Source organism: Ornithorhynchus anatinus, chromosome 9 (genome assembly GCF_004115215.2).
Source record: "Ornithorhynchus anatinus isolate Pmale09 chromosome 9, mOrnAna1.pri.v4, whole genome shotgun sequence".
Classification (NCBI taxonomy): Eukaryota; Metazoa; Chordata; class Mammalia; order Monotremata; family Ornithorhynchidae; genus Ornithorhynchus; species Ornithorhynchus anatinus.
The window spans coordinates 60,782,869-60,798,484 of NC_041736.1; the positions used below are offsets into that span (position 1 = coordinate 60,782,869).

Here is a 15,616-nt window from a genome sequence, read left to right on the forward strand (position 1 = left end):
TCCACATTTATAACCAGTACCCACAGAGGCAGTGACAGAAGTGTAGAAAAAAAGGTGCTTTTACGAAGAAAATGATTGTCTGCTGAACAAAAAACAGAAAATTGCATCTTGGCTGACCCAAAAGTTGGAGAGAGAGAGGGAGAGAAAGAGAGAGACAGAGAGAGAGACAGACAGAGAGAGAGAGAGAGAGAGAAACAAAAAGGTGAGAAACGTTTATTTCCCTCTTTCAGGAGTTTCTTGTGTTTTGTACAAATTCGGATCGGAGATGGTGGTGCCGGTCTGACATTTGCTTGACTTTCGTTGTGGTGGTTGTCGTAGTCTGTTGTATGTGTCCGATATATTTTTTAATCGTTTTAAATTAGAGAGAGTTATTTTCCCAGATACAAATTAATCGTCATGCAGGTGGGGGTGCCGCGTCCATGGGAAGCGAAAAAGAAGAGTCGTGCTTGTCCTAAAAAGTGTACAATTGTCACCGTGTTTTTGTTGTTTTGTCTTGTTTTCCCGCAACACCAGCATTTAGGAATGTCTGTTGGCGTCCCGATGCTTTGGGGGGGTTGGAGGGGTTGGGGCTTGTGAGGTTTCCGTTAGGGTGAAAACGTTTTATCTGGATTTTCGTTTGGTTTTGTGGGGAAGGAGGGCGGGGAGGTCGTTCGTGTGTCCTGATCTGAGTTGGTTCTGGAGGAGAGGGTGGGGAGGAGAGGGGAGAAGGGGTTGGGGGAGGGAGTAAGGTTGGGAATGGGAGCAAAAGGGGGAAAGGGAGGAAGTGGGGGGGAGAGGAGGAGGAGGAAGAAGAGAAGGAGGAGGAGGGTGGGCGGGAGAGCGGAGGACGAGCGGAGGACTGGCTGACCGTTATATCATACATCACATTCCGAGTCGCTGGAGGTTACAGAGAGGATGGAGGTGCCTGTGTCGGCTCGCTCCGCCAGGCTGGACACGCTGGTAGTGGGGCTGGCCGCGGTGGACGGCGACTCCGCCGAGCTGTGTGAGGGGCAGCCCGGCTCCGCCAGCGAGCGCATGCCGCTCTGTCCAATGGCCTGGTGCTGCAACCTGTGGGGCGAGCGAGAAAACACGGGGGCGGCCCCTGACCCAGCGGCCAGACGGCGACCCTCTCCCCCCGCGCCCCACGGGCCCCCCAACTCGGACACCCCCTGGCCCGCTGCCCCACGAAGCGCCGAAGCGGAAAGGAGACCTCGCACCGTGGTTCAGGGAGCCCTGCACACGCGTGGGGAGATATGTGCAAACGCGCAGGCATATAAACACAGGCGCCCTTGCCCATCGGCACTTAGGCACACGTGCGCTCTTACAAATAGACACTTGTATCACTGCACGTACACATTGCAAGCGAATATATACCCATATGCACAAATGCCATAGAGACACAGGCATTTGAATCCACCCAGAAGTGTCCGCATATCAAGACACACGGACAGATACACCAATTCCTAAGGGTGCGAGCGCGCACCGGCACACACACACATACACAAACACACACACTGCTTCTCTTTTTCTCCGTCCTGCAAAGCCTCCAGTCACACACCACCGCGCCTCGATCCAGCCTGGCTCCCGGTCCAGTTGGACACGGCCACCTTTGAACGGTCCTGGTGCGATCTTTTCACAGAAGTACTGCCTTCGGGTCCTTCAGCCCCTGGCGGTTCGGGCTCACCCTTCTTCCAGTCTCTCTCGGCCCCTCATCCTGGACCCCTCTCCTCCCCGCCCTCCGGCCCCTTCGTGTGCCCACTGGGCCCCGTTTCCCTTCACCCCGGCCCGACTCGGCTGGCCACAGTCCGGTGCTCCGAATAGGGGCCTGAGGTAGGGAGGAAGCATAGGAAAGAGACCGAATGTCTTCTCTTTCCCAGCTTCCCTCTCTGGCTCCAGCGCGGCTCCAGCGGAGCCCGGTAACAGCGACCGGGCCCGGCTTCTCTCCTCGAACCGATCCAGGCCTCTCTCGGCGCCTCTCGGAGCTTTTTGGTTCCTTTGAGCCCGAGGGGAGTGTGCGTGAGAGTGTCGTGCTTGCGTGTGAGTGTGTGTGTGTATATGTCTCGGAGCCTCACTGCTTTTAGGTTTGCGTTTCAGTCTCAGTGCGTATTTGTATTTCGGTGGGTGGGCGTGTGTGCCAGCGCCTGTGGGATGCGAATGTGTATGTTTGCATTTGAATGTGAGTGTGTTTGTGTGCTTATGGAGCGAGCATATATTCTGCGGTGGTTTACACAGGGGTTCACTTATGGAAATGTATTTGAAATGAGTTTTTGCGTGTGAGTGTGGATTTCTGTCTGCGTGAGACTGTGTGCATGGCCGAGGGGTGTAGTTTGGGATTTCGTTTTGCCTCTAAAACCATCACCTGGAAGGGAAGACAGACGGGCCTGGCCGGGTGGAACATCTGGCTCCGCAGCTCTCGAGCTGGGGAGGGAGAAGGGGGCTAACTCGGCCACCCAGCCTCGGCCAGAAAGGGTCGAGGCCCGCCCTCCCGCCCTCCCCCTGTCGGGCGAAAAACTCATCGGACGGCAGGGCGATGGGGTGCGGGATTCAGTCCTGGAGGCCCGCAGGCCTGCAGGACGGAATTGGAGCCCTTCTCCCGCCAAGGCTCGATGTGACCTCGGCTTCTGCTCCCCCCTTCCTTCTGGGGGGCTCGGCCGGGCAGGGGTCTCGCAGAGGGGGGTATCCCATCCCTTCCTCTCCTCGCTTTAAATCTCTTTTTTTCCCCATCTGGTTCCTTGTCCGTCCATCCTCCTCTTCCTAGGCTCTTCCGGATGGGCCGGAGGAGGACAGCAAGCAGGCCTCGGGGGAATCGAGGCTCAGGCCGCCAGGGATCCGGGGGTCGGGCCGGACGGATTCCTAAACCCGTCGGGAATTGGCTTCTTCTGGCGCAGCAGGGAAGTACGGGGAAATTCCCGAAATGATTTTTGCGCTTCTCCGTCTTCCCTGCCAACGTCGCGAAAGGCCCAAATGGGGACAGGAGAGGCTCGGCCAGAGCTCGGGGGTCCCTTACACACACACACACACACACACACACACACACACACACAAACAGAGAGAGACAGAGAGACAGAGAGAGAAAACCTTTCCTGATCTCCCCACCGCGGGTTCGCCGGCCGCGACACCGGCTTAGAGTCGCCGCGGGAGCGGGCCTCTCCCCGCACTTGGCGGCCATGAACCGTATTCGGCTGTTTATTTATGTATTTATTTATTGCCCCTTTTCCTCCTACTAGGGATTTCCGCGGTTCTTGTCTTTTTTCTCTTTCATTATTTGGTTATCATTTCGCAGGGAATCGAAAAAAAAAAATTACGCTGCGCGGCTAAAGCCTCTTCGTAGATTTTATGCTTTGAGCCTGGAAGGCTCTCCCGCCGCCGGGGAGCGGGAGAAGCTTTTTCCACGTTCCTCCCCAGAGTCCTGGGCTCTGTCGGGCGGCAGGCCCCGGCCCCCGGCTCGGCAAAGTTCTCCAGGAGCAGGACTCAAGAAGCCCGTTCAGTGTGGCTGGCGGTTGCCGGGCTCGGGCCCAGGCCTGGGCCGTCCTCCTCTCCTCCGCCCCCCAACAGAGCCATACATTCACCAAACGCACACGCAAACACAAACGCACATAGAAACACACACACACCTCACCCATAGGAGCTCACACCAACATCCCTCCGCGCTCACACGCACACACCTCGAGAGAGGAAAACTCGCCAGGACCGCGGGACCAGAGAAACGGGCTCCCTTTCGGCGCCAACTTAGATCCCGGAGGCCGAGGGGGTTGGGAGGGGTGAAAGCCGGCTTCTCCCACTCCCCACCATCATAGGCTCCCCCAGGGTCTCCCACCTTCCCCTCGGCCCCATCCAGGCTCCCTGCGGAAGAGTTCGGTCCCGGGGAGCTCCCGGGAGGGTCCGGAGGGGTGTGTGTGGATGTGTGTGTGTTTTGAGGGGTGGGTGGTCGTCTCCGGCCCGGGGCACTGACCTGTTCTTGGCCGCCGCTGCCCGGTCCCGCTGTCGTCGGTTCTTGAACCAGTTGCCCACTTGCGTGGGGGTCAGCCCCGTGGCCTGAGCCAGCTCCCTCTTCTTGCTGGGGTTGGGGTAGGGGTCCTGCAGGTACCACTCCCGCAGCAAGCTGCGCGTGCGCTCCTTGAAGCAGTGCGTCTTCTGCTCGCCGTCCCAGATGGTGCGGGGCAGCGGGAACTTCTTCCGCACGCGGTACTTGTCGACCGGGCCCAGGGGGCGGCCCCGCAGCTTCTCGGCCTCCTGGTAGTGAGCCTCCAGCCACATGGCCTGCAGCTTGCCGTGCGACTCCTTGGTGAACTTGTGGTTCTCCAGGATGTGGTAGAGGTCTCGGAAGTTGCCCGTGTGGAAGGCGACCACGGCCCGGGCCCGCAGGATGGACTCGTGCTTGTTGATTGCCTCGCAGGCCCCCGGGGCCACGGGCAGGGACCACAGAAAGCGGCCCAGGCGCTCGATGTCCCCCGTCTCCTCCAGCGTCTCGCACACGCTGGCCACCTGCTCCGGAGAGAAATTGAGCGTCGGGAGCTGGAACATGGGCGAGTCTTCCCGCGGGGGCCGGGGGCCACCGCCGCCTCCTCCTCCTCCGCCGCCGCCGCCTCCGCCAGCACCGCCGCCTCCTCCTCCTCCTCCTCCTCCTCTTCCTCCTCCTCCTCCTCCTCCTCCTCCTCCTCCTCCTCCCGAGCCGCTCCCGCTCCCGGACCCGCAACCGCCGCCGCCGCCACTGGCCAGAAGTAGAGAGCGGTGATGAGCGTCGGCGAAGTTTGGCAAGAAGAAGTGGGTGGGATACAACTCTAGTGGGGAGCGGAAGACCATGGGATGACCTAGGGGGAGAGGAGAAAATTCAGGAAGAAGAGACAGAGAGAGGGGAACGGCAGCAGCCGCGGCAGAGGGAGAAGGAAGGAGGTGGAGGAGGAGGAGGAGGAGGAGGGGGAGGAGGAGAAGGGGGAGGGCGAGGAAGAGGAGGAGGAGGAAGAGGAGGCGGAGGAAAAGGAGGAGGAAGAGCAGGAGGGGGAGGGGGAGGAGGAAGAGGGAGGGGAGGGGGAGGAGGGGGGAGTGAAGGAGAGGAAAAGGAGGAGGGAGGAGGAGGAAGAGAAGAGGAGGAGGGAAGAGGAGGACGAAAGGAGGAAGGGGCACCCGTACCCCACACTCATCCACACCCTCACGCACCCGCGCAGCCACATAGAGAGAGCGAGGGGGAGGGGGGAGCTGCCAGGCGCGGAGAGACACACAGAGACACAGAGAGAGAGAGGGAGAGAGAGAGAGAGAGAGGCAGAGGGGCGGTCAACCACAGCCGAGGCAAGATTCAGCGATTCAACAGCAATCGCCCTAATGACAACAGCTTCATAACATCTCCCCTAAATCCACAGTGAGTGCGGCATTGAAACATTTTGTTTCGCTTTTCTATTGGTCTTCCGAGTGTCGTTGTGGCGTTGCCACGGCAACACCTGCCAATCACTGTCAGGCCTGCCAATCAATAGTGAGTACGTAAGGAAGGTTTTTACCACTCGGCCTGAAGGCGGGGGGAGCGGGGGGGGGGGAGGAGAGAAGGAGGAGGAGGAAGAGTAGGGGGGAGGGGAAGGGGCGGAGGAAGGGGGTGAGGGGAGAAAGATTTTTTTTTTAATCTTTGCAACTCTTACTCTCGCCGCTTCCCCTCTCTTTCCCTCTCGCTATCCTCTCCCCCCGCTCCTCCACCCCCCCCCCAATAAGGGATCAAATGATGCGAACAGCGTGATTTGTTGAATGGGATGAGCAATTAGAGGGTGGAATATTATTGTGATTTTAACGAGTCTCGTTAAGGGTAAAGGAGACACGGGGGAGCGGCTTGAATGGTCCGGGACGGAGGAAGCGTCGGGATAGAGGGCTCCCGGCTGAGGCCATTTATGCATGATTCCCACGCAGCCGCCTTCATTCTGCTTATCTGAGCACTAATAGCGCCGGCGGAGAAAGGAGAGATGAGATCATGAGACCGGTCCTCACGCCGGTGACCCCGTCAGGCAGCCGATCCAGGAAATGTGCCCCCCGTCCCCCCGCCCCCCCCCAAGCTCCCGGCCTCCTGCCCTTCGTCCCCAGCTCCGACTTTCCAGAGGTGCTTCCACCGTCTTGGCTTCCCTGGTTTTCTCTCCCAGAACGGATAAAGACCCGGTCACTGGCTCTAGCTCCTCGCCTCTCTTGGCCTTACTTTTCAAAGAGAGAAAAAAAATTGTCTCGGTTCTCTTCGCCCTGACTTTTTCTGTCTGTCCCTCTTTCCTTGTTTCTCCTTCTCTCCCTCTCTCCCCCCCCCCCCCTCCGCCATTCTCCCTCCCCCCCAATCCCGGGAGTCCTGGGGGAAACAAAAGGGAGGGGAGAAAGCCGACGGGAGACCCTCAACTCGCTCCCACTTCCCAGCGATGTAAGGTCTCTGGCATAAGCCTCTTCCATCCACAAACCTGGACAGTGCCGAGAGCGTGGGTATTTTTTATTTGGGGGAAAATTGTAAAAATAATTACTGCAATGGCAATAATAATTGTAACAACAAAAATAAAATTTGGGCGACTCTCTATTCCCTCTTGAACCCACAGATCGCGAAAGCGAGGCCCGAGCCGGGGTTGCTGCGTACTAAGCTCCCTCCAGCCGCCGCTGTCGCCGTCGCCGGCGGCGGACCCGGCTACCACGCAGCTCTTTATTATCAGGGTTGTTGCTTTGGAGAAGATTCAGTCACAGCCGAGCCGGCCCGCCTTTTGTTGAGGGCTGGGGCGATAGAGGTGTGATTTACGGAGATTTGTTCGGGTCAGAGGCGCCTTCCCCCGCGCCGGGTATATTTAGACAGGACCGAGTTTGGTGTTAAAAGTGTATATTTTGAATGGGTTCACACCCATGAACAAACAATGCCGCCTTTGTCGGCCCCATGTACAACGCGTATTGAAGCGCAGCGTCCAGACTTCAACTAATCTGCCCTCAATAAAGCTGAAATCATTATCCTAAGCCCCTTTCCAGAAGAAGAAAATCATTGAGGAATTCAAAACTTCTCTTTTTTAAAAAAAGATCTTTTCTGCATTCCGATGCAGATCTGGGGGTGAGGGTGGAGCCCGTGTCCTATAGAGAGACATCAATGGGGTAAGGGGGAGCGAGAGAGCGGAGAGGAAAGGGAGACGAGAGGGAGAGGAAAGGGAGACGAGATGAAGAGGAGAGAGGAAGACTGAGAGGAGAGCGAAAGAAGAAAGAAGAAAGAAGGGCGGAAGGAGAGGAGCGATAAAGAGACCAGATGGGGAGGAGAAAGGAAAGGAGAAAGGGAGAAGAAAATAAAGAGGGGGAAGAGGCGGATGAGAAGGAAAAGGCAGTGAGAAAAGAAAGAGGGAAAGAGAGGAAGAAGAGAGGGAGATACGAGGGACAAGAGTGGAGAGGGAGCGGTGACAATTAAAATGGGGAACCATAGCACGATTGAGAGGAGCTGGAGACCAGCTCCCTCGAGCTCGGGTGAGGGATGATTCTTGGATGTTGGCCCCGGGGTGGTCCCAGGATGGGGTGGGAGAAAATCAACCTATTCCAATCAGGAGAAGGCTAAAGGATCGAGTACCTCGGACCTTGGGTGTCCTAAAAAAAGCTCACACACAAACTCACACATCCGCCACACACACTCTTTCACAAATAAACATACGATTTCACACAAATCCGTCCCACCCTCACACACATTATCAGAAACATCCTCACATACGCAGATAAATATCCTCACAACTTCACACTCACAAAGTAACACAGATTCTCACAAACACCCTCGCAAATTCGCACACATTCTCACATACACAAAAACGCATAAATTCACACACGTTCTCGCACTTGCAAATATTCACTAATTCGCATACATGCTTACATATACAAATGCTTACAAATTCGAACGCAGCCTCACATACGCATGTCCACAAATTCACACACGTTCTCGGTTTCACAGATACTTACAAATTCGCACACCTCACTTACACACACACACACACACGCACCACCAATTCACACAAGTTGTCACATTAACACGCTCACAAATTCGAATCAATCAGTCCATCATATTTATTGAGCACTTACGGGGTCCAGAGCACTGTACTAAGCACTTGGGAGAGAGTACAATATAACAAACAGGGTCGGTATTCTCAAATACCCAAGCACTCATTAATTCTTACACAGACTCACCTATACAGACCCTCACAAATTCACACATATTCTCACATTCAGAAACACTCTCAATTTCGCCTACATGCTCACATACTAAACACAAATTCGCACACATGTTCACACACACACACACACTCACAAATTTTCCCACTTGCTCACTTTCGGAAACACTCACGAATGCACAGCCATTCACCAACACGCTCACTCACACCCACGCGAGACAACGACGTTTCCCAGCTCTGTGGGGTTTTTCACGCTCTATCCCTTTTCTACTTCTCGGCCCACGAGGCTGCGGCGGGACTCCGGGGCGCTTGGGGACGGGGCAGGGTCTCCCCGCAGAGAAGACCGGGATTTACAGTGAAAAAGGAAAGAAAAGAGGCCAACTAGGACCTGTTTCTCTGTAATCCTGTTCCTTGGCAGGGGAGGGTCCCAGGATCAGGGGCGCGGGGGAAGAGAGGTGAGGGGGGCGGAGGAAGCGGCGGAGAGGAGTGCGCACGGGTGGTTTGGTTTTCTTTTTTCCTACGAGTTAGAGGGGAGAGCCGCCCTGAACCCGAAGTCTCCACCCCACCAGCCGAGAACCTATTCGCCTTGTTTTCTGGCCGAGCTAAGAAGTCTTCCGTGTCCGTCGGGTCACGTTTTCCCCGGAGGCCCCAAACTCTCTCGCCTTGAAAAGCCTGGACCCGACACTCCCTTTCCCTCCCCCGGCCCCTCCATTCTCCCCTGCCCTGGCACCGCAATCCAGAGACAGGGGTAGGGGGCGGGGGGGGCGGTGCGGGGTACGGTCCCTCCCCCCAGTTCCCTGGGAGAAACGAGCCCGTCGCCGGCTTTGAGTGCGGGGCTGAGGCCTGGAAGGAGATGGCGGCGGCCGAGGAAGGGACAGCAGGCAAACGGAGGGTCCAGTGCTGGAGGGTCAGGGGCCGGGGGCGCTCTCCACGCTGCGAGGGTTGAAACATGGAAAGAAAAGCCACCCCCCTCCCCCGCACGGTCTTCTAGCCCCCCACCCCATCCCCTCACCGTCCCCAGAAACCCTCCTGGAAACCTGTGAGTGTTTGGGATGAGCGCTGCCAGGGGGTGGAGGAGGGGCAGGGATGCGGGGTGTCCAGACTTTGTGCGAACGGCCCCGTCCCCCGGGATCAAGGGGTCTCGGGAAAGGGCGGGGGGGTTAAGGGTTGAGAGGCTGTCGCTTTCAGGGTCAGAGTTCAGTCTGGTTCGCGCCCCCGGTCGGGTCACCGTCCCAGTCTGGTCCCGGGGTAGAGGGCGACTGTCCAGGTGGGCTCGGCGGGTCCAGCGGACTCTGGGCTCCTGGGCCGGGGGGCGGGAGGGGGAGGCGGAGGCCGGTCCGGGGGCTACGATAAAATATGTGAGCGCCAGGCCCGGGCAGGAAGCCGCTCGGACCCTCGGAGTCTTTTAAGAGGGACAGAGGCTGAGTCGAATAAGGCATCAGGGGAAACGGGACCGGTCCTTGCTTGGCCGGTTCGCCGCCCCGGAGACTGCCGGTTCTGCGCCCCTGGGTGGGGACGGAGGGAGCGGACCTGCGGGGGTAGAATGCGGCTCGGAGCGGGACCGCTGTGGTCCCGCAACCCAATCCTGTCTCTTCCCCGGACCCTTCCCCTATCAGCCCCGGCCGATCCCGCTCCGCGCGCGTTGCCTCCCGGCCGCGACCCCGAGCGAATCCAAAATGTGCGCATCTTCCCAGCGCCTTCGGCTCAGAGACACTCGCCTGGCTTTCCCGGTTCCCGCACCTCCGGGCTCAGGGGGAAAAGCCACTTTGCGGATCTCAAACCGGGGTCGTGAGTCCCCCGGCTCCTAGCTGTGCCCCTTATCACCCCCGCAGTCTATCTAGTCCTTCCAGTCCTCTGGTCCCAGTCTCCCCCAGCCCGACATCTCTCACTCGGCTTCCCCAGTCCTCCCCAGCCCCTCCACCTCCAGCCCCCAGCCAGGCTCGCCCAGGGCAGGGCTGGATCTGGGGGAGGGGGCGGCATGGGGGGTCTTATCATTCCTTCCCCCATCCCAAACCCTGTCCCGAGAACCCCGCTCTGACCAGCTCACAACTCTCTCTCTCTGCAACTACCGCGCCTTCTCCCAGCCGGGGAGAAGCCCGGCCTTGTGGGGGCCTTAAGGGACCCCAGCCTTTTTTTTTAACCATAGAAAAAGGCGAGGAGCAGGCAGAGAAGGCCCCCCCCCCCTTCCCCTCCCGCCCCCGAGCTCCCCTCCCGCGGTCATTGTGTCGGGACAGTAAACACCGCTCGCTTTTTCCCTCAACCTTCCCCGCAGCATCCAAAGTTCCCGGAGGGCCGGGAAATTTGAATATTTGATCAGCCCCTCATTAGCCGGGCGCCCTGCTAAGGACGCTGCGCTCCCGAAAGCGGCCCGGGCCCCGCATTTAACGCCTTGTTAGCGCCGCTTAATGAAGCGGCCCCGATGGCTGAAAGGAAGGCACCCAATGTCGACTGGCTCCTTCTAATGAGCAGCATCAAAACGCCGTCCTGAATAGGGCTGGGGCTTCCCGGCCTGGGCCTCCTCCTGGGACCCCCCTCCTGGGACCCCCCTCTTGGGACCCCCCTCCTGGGACCCCCCCCCTTCTCAGCCCCTCCGCTCCGGCCCCTTTCACGCGATTTCAAAGACCAAGTTGGGTTAACGCTCCCGCCGGCCGAGTCTTCGCTCACCCCCCGCCCCGGGCCTGGATGGGGAGGGGTGCTCGGAGGGTCCCGAGGAAGGGGAGGAAGGCGGGGGTGGGGAATGGAAGAGGAGAGCGGAGTCAGCAGAGTTGGACTCCGGGGGCGGGGCTGGAAAGACCCCTAGGAATACCGCCACGGACACGGAGAGGTAGAGGCAGGAAGGCAGGGGCGTGGAGACACAGAGACGGGGCAGAGACATGGAGAGACAAAAACAGGGAGACACCTGAGACGAGGAGAGATGGAGAATCAGGGAGAGGTAGAGGAAGAGGGGGATAAATTGTTGGGGCTCGGGGATCTTCTCCCCCCCGACACCCCGAGATCTTTGCTTCTCGTCTCCCCTTTCCCCATGGGTTTGCTCCCCTCTTCCCTTCTAGCTCCCCCAGCTCAGGATGTCGGCCCGGTTGGTTGAAAGGAAAGTCTCCCTCTTTTTTCAGAGCTCCACAAGGTGGGGGCGGGGGGGGGGAGGGCAAGAGGATGAGGGAGGGGCTTCGAGGGAAGGCGAAGCAACCGGGAGCGGTATCAGGATGGAACAGGAAAAGAAATAAACAAGAAACAAAAACGAAAAACGCGAAAAACCAAAACCAAAAAGAGGTGTGAGTGTGGGGAGTAAGGGTCGGGAGAGGGAAGAGCGGCGACGAGTTAGTATGGAGGTTCTCACCAGCTCGCCTGCCGGCTCGCCCACCTCTCCAACGTTCCCTGAGCACCTATCTCCCCACCTGGTCAGGCCTCGATCGCAGCGGGACTTTGGGGCACATCCTTTAGTCCCCTTGACCCTCTTTCCGTCTGCCCCAGCCGGGACCACCCAGGAACACCCCTCCTCCTGCTCTACCCTCAGGGGAGGGCGGGGGCAGGCGGCGACCCAGAGTCGTTTCCCTATTCCCCACTGCGAATCTGGGCTACAGGCCTCAGGTAGGAAGTGGAAAATGATTTGAAATAAGGCCGTTCCCGAAGGTAGCCTAAGGGGGGCCTAGCACCCTGTTCTCCTTCCCCTCCTCAACTGGAGCCAGTTCCCCTTCTTTTTGGGGGGAGAGGAAAGGTGGCTTCGGTCTCTTGCAGCCCCTGGGACCCCGCGGTTCGATCTTGACTTGGGGATCTTGTCTTTTTGGAGCCCAGATCTACTTGGGGAACCAGAAAACTCCAGGGCTTCTCTGGATTCCCAGGCTGGGGGGGGGTCTCCGCGGGACTCTAGGGGGTGCGGAGGTGTGTGCGGGCGAGGACACGAGTGGCCTTGTAGGCGTGGGTGCCCCCTGCGTGCGCGCGCGCCCGGGTGCGGGTGACCGTGCTAGACACCCCGAAGGCCGCCCCCTAGCGGGACGGGATTCCCGGATCCCTCTTCTCCTAGAAACAGGTCGAGTCAGTGCGGGATTCGAGAACTCGCCCCTGCATTCGCGCGTGGGCAAGCCAGGCCGGAACCTGCGGCCACCAGGGAGGGACCGGGGCCCTAACGAGAGAACGGACATCAAAGTCGCACACCGAGCAGGGCAGCCTGCCCCTATCTTCTTCCCCACCTAAACTCCTTATGGAAGGGGAACGTGTCTACCAATTCTGTCCTATTGTCCTGTCCCGAGCGCTTGAGAAGCAGCTTGGCTTAGTGGAAAGAGCACGGGCTTGGGAGTCAGAGGAGGTGGGTTCTAATCCCGGCTCCAGCACTTGTCTGCTGTGGGACCTTGGGCAAGGCACTTAACTTCTCTGGGACTCAGTGACCTCATCTGTAAAATGAGGATTAAGACTGTGAGCCCCACGTGGGACAACCTCCGGCGCTTAGAACAGTGTTTGGCATAGAGTAAGCATTTAACAAATACCATTATTATTATCATTAGTCGGTAAAAGCGCTATTGACTGGTTGGTTCCGCCTTCCAGCTCGGCCCCGCCCCGTGGGGGATCCCAAAGCGTGAAAAAAGCCAGGGGTCGGAGGAGGCGGGCGCCCGAAGGGCGGAGGTCGGGGTCGTCCCGACCCTCGGTCTCCCGACACTCCCGACACCAATCGCAAGGAAAGAGAATTCGAAGCAAAGCGAAGGGAGAGGCCGAGAACCGCTTCTCCTCTGGCCAGGAAGAGGAGAAGAGGGCGGGAGCGGAGAGAGGGGTCAGAGGAGGAGAAGGTCGAGATGGGATGGGCGTTCCTGGTTTAGATAGGGCAGGGGGAAACGGTTCTCGCAATGAGAAAGCGCTCCGATTTGGGGCGAGGGCGATGGGTTGAGGGGCTGGGAAAAGCGAAAAGGCAGAAACGGAGGACGAGGAAGAGGAGGTGGGGAGGAGGAAGAGGGGAAGGAGGAAGAGAAGAAGGAAGAGGAGGAGTGGCCTGGGAGGCCAGAGGAGTCGAACTGGGCCGGTCCGGAGTGGGCCGGTAGGAGAAGGAGAGAAACACTGAACTTTGCTATTTTCATTGTGTCTCTTCCAGTGCCAGTCTAGTAGGTCCCCCGCCTTCTCCGGCTCTGCAAGTCACCTCTACTCCTGTCAACGGGGCACCAGGTAAGGCCTCGAATTTTTTATTTTGAATTCGGCCTCTCCACCCACCTCGGGCACTCTGCCCCCCGCCCCCCTTCTCCGCGTATTCAAAACATCCTGGGGTATCCGGAGGAACCCCTCCCCCGGGGGAGAGAGTAGGGGAAGGGGGAGGAGGGGGAAAGGGGCGGAGGCGGGAGAGGGGAGGGGGCAATCCTTCGGAGAACAGGGTCCAAGGGAGGAAAATGTGGGCAACTCCTTTCCAATCAGTCGCATTCAGTCCCCGACAGACAGCCTGAGTGGGGCTGGGACCCCCGCCCTCAGTCCCCGAGCCCCTAGCCTTCTAGGTCTAAACCCTCGGACCCTCGACCTCCCGACCCCCACCTTCCGCTTCCCTGTTCTCGCATCTCGGGGCTGGGAGGCGCCGAGCCCCCTCCCCCGGCGGCGTACAATAGCCCTACTGGCCAAATGGCATCTCCGGAGATCGGGGCGGGGGGAGGGAGAGAGAAAATGGAAAGAAATTCGGTCGTCGGTGAAAGCCAAGTTAAAAGTCTCGAAATGTCCCTAGAGTGCGTGTTCTCACATCCGCACGTACACACGAACACACCTACCCACATCCTCACATAAATGCGCCCACACGGACATATGCACATGCATTCGGACATACACAAACATACAGGCACGCACACGAACATTCATTCACATACACACACACACACACACACGCTCAGACCCCCTTTCCAAAATGCCCTGGAAAATCCAGACCCCCCAGAGCGCCGCGCGTGGAAATATGCCCCCTTGAGACCGGCCCCCAGACCCTCACACCCATACACCTCTCTCGGGTGCACTCGACCCTACAAACACAACCCTGAATCTCCAGGACTCAGGGAGCAGCAGCATAGACAGAATCCTCCAAGGACCGCGCCCCCAACCCTCTCCAAAACCCCAGATCCCACGCCCCACCCGGGACCGTGCCAGCCTGGCTGCTGGGCGATCCTGTCCCACCGGGCCCGGGGATCTGGGGGTCCGGGGGTCCCGGGGTCCCGGGGAGTTGGGGCGGGGCCGGGTCGGATTTTCAGCCCTGGCCCGCGGGACTATGGCCAGGGATCCGGCGTGCTTACCTGCTGCTAGGTACGGGAGACCGGGCGCAGGCAAGAGCGGAGGGTAAATATTCATTAGGAGGGAAAAATAGGCTCCTTTAAAACCCCCTCTCTCTCCCTCTCTCTCGCCTTTCTCCTCTCTCTTCTCTCTCGCTCTGCCTGCCTCTCGATCTCTCCTCCCCTCTCTTCCCCCTTCTCTGCAGAGTGTCAGCCCCCTCCACCTGTTAACGAGACCACTGAGGGGGCTGAGGTTGCCCAGTGATTCCCCCCCACCCCCCCACCTCAGGGCACCGTCCCCGGGCGACCCCCTTCCCCCGCCTCCTTGCCCCTCTGCCCCTCCCCTCTTCCTGTAAATAAAGCGTTAGAAGAGAGATGGTTTAGCCCTTGGGCTTGAGCCTGCGATGGGGGAGGAGGGGGCAGCCACCCACCCCCCCGGGTCCTGCCCCTCCTGCCCCACTCTATCCTCTCCCTGTCCGTGCCATCCCCCCAATTCTCCCTGCATCCTCTACTCCCGCCATGCCACGCCCTGCCCCCTCCCTTCAATGTCTTGCTCCCTCCAGACACCCCTTTTCCTCTCCCACCCCACTCCCTCTCCCACCCCGTCCTTCCCTGACCCTCCCTTTCTCGCCCCGCTCAACGCCTCCTCCCCCATCCTGGTCCCGGGCTCCCGAGGGGAAGTGATTCCCAAGCCTGGCCCTGAAGGTGAAGAGGTTGCCCCCATGTCCCCCGGCTCCCCCTCCAGTGACTTCTTTCCCAGCCCTTCCTCACCTGGACCGGTCCTGGACGGAAGAAGAAACACAATGTGGGTGTGTATGTGTGTGTGTATGCGTGTGTGGGGGGGTCGTCTCTGGGTGGCCTAGGCAGAGGGAGGAGCCCAGCATTCAGTCCTGACCCCTGAGACCAGGAGGCAATGACCCAGTGCCCCCCAACATACACACACACACAATGAACACACACGCATACACACTAACCACAAGTCCCCAGATTAATGTCGCACCCAGCGACGTCCCACGCACAGCACAGTGACACACATGACATTATGTGAAAGATAGAGACATGTTATGTCACACACAGAAATATATCAAGCAGTCATGTCATCCACTACAACAGGTGACATTGGAGGTGATACACATGGCAGCATGTGACACATGGTGATATGTCACACGCAGCAATATGTCACACAAGGAGATGTGTCATACAGAGACATGTCACACACGTGGCAGCAGGTGAAACACAGTGATGCATCATGAAGCTGTAAGTCACACCAAGAGATGTGTAACACACAGA

General features: G+C 58.8%; 1 protein-coding gene across 1 annotated transcript; it reads right to left on the reverse strand.

The window, feature by feature from the left end:
- Positions 1–801: 801 nt before the first annotated feature.
- On the reverse strand, positions 802–4,842 carry SIX3 (SIX homeobox 3). The gene is made up of 2 exons (XM_029071678.2): positions 3,932–4,842; positions 802–1,047 (listed from the first exon to the last, which is right to left on the reverse strand). Exons 1-2 carry the CDS (start codon positions 4,780–4,782, stop codon positions 855–857), a joined length of 1,044 nt encoding a protein of 347 aa, XP_028927511.1. The 5' UTR covers positions 4,783–4,842; the 3' UTR covers positions 802–854.
- Positions 4,843–15,616: the final 10,774 nt, after the last annotated feature.

Coding starts and splice junctions, on each gene's coding strand:
- SIX3 (XM_029071678.2), bottom strand. CDS start 4,782: ATGGTCTTCCGCTCCCCACTAGAGTTGTATCCCACCCACTTCTTCTTG. Junction 1,048..3,931: donor GCAGCGGCGGCCAAGAACAG/GTCAGTGCCCCG, acceptor CTCGCCCCACAG/GTTGCAGCACCAGGCCATTG.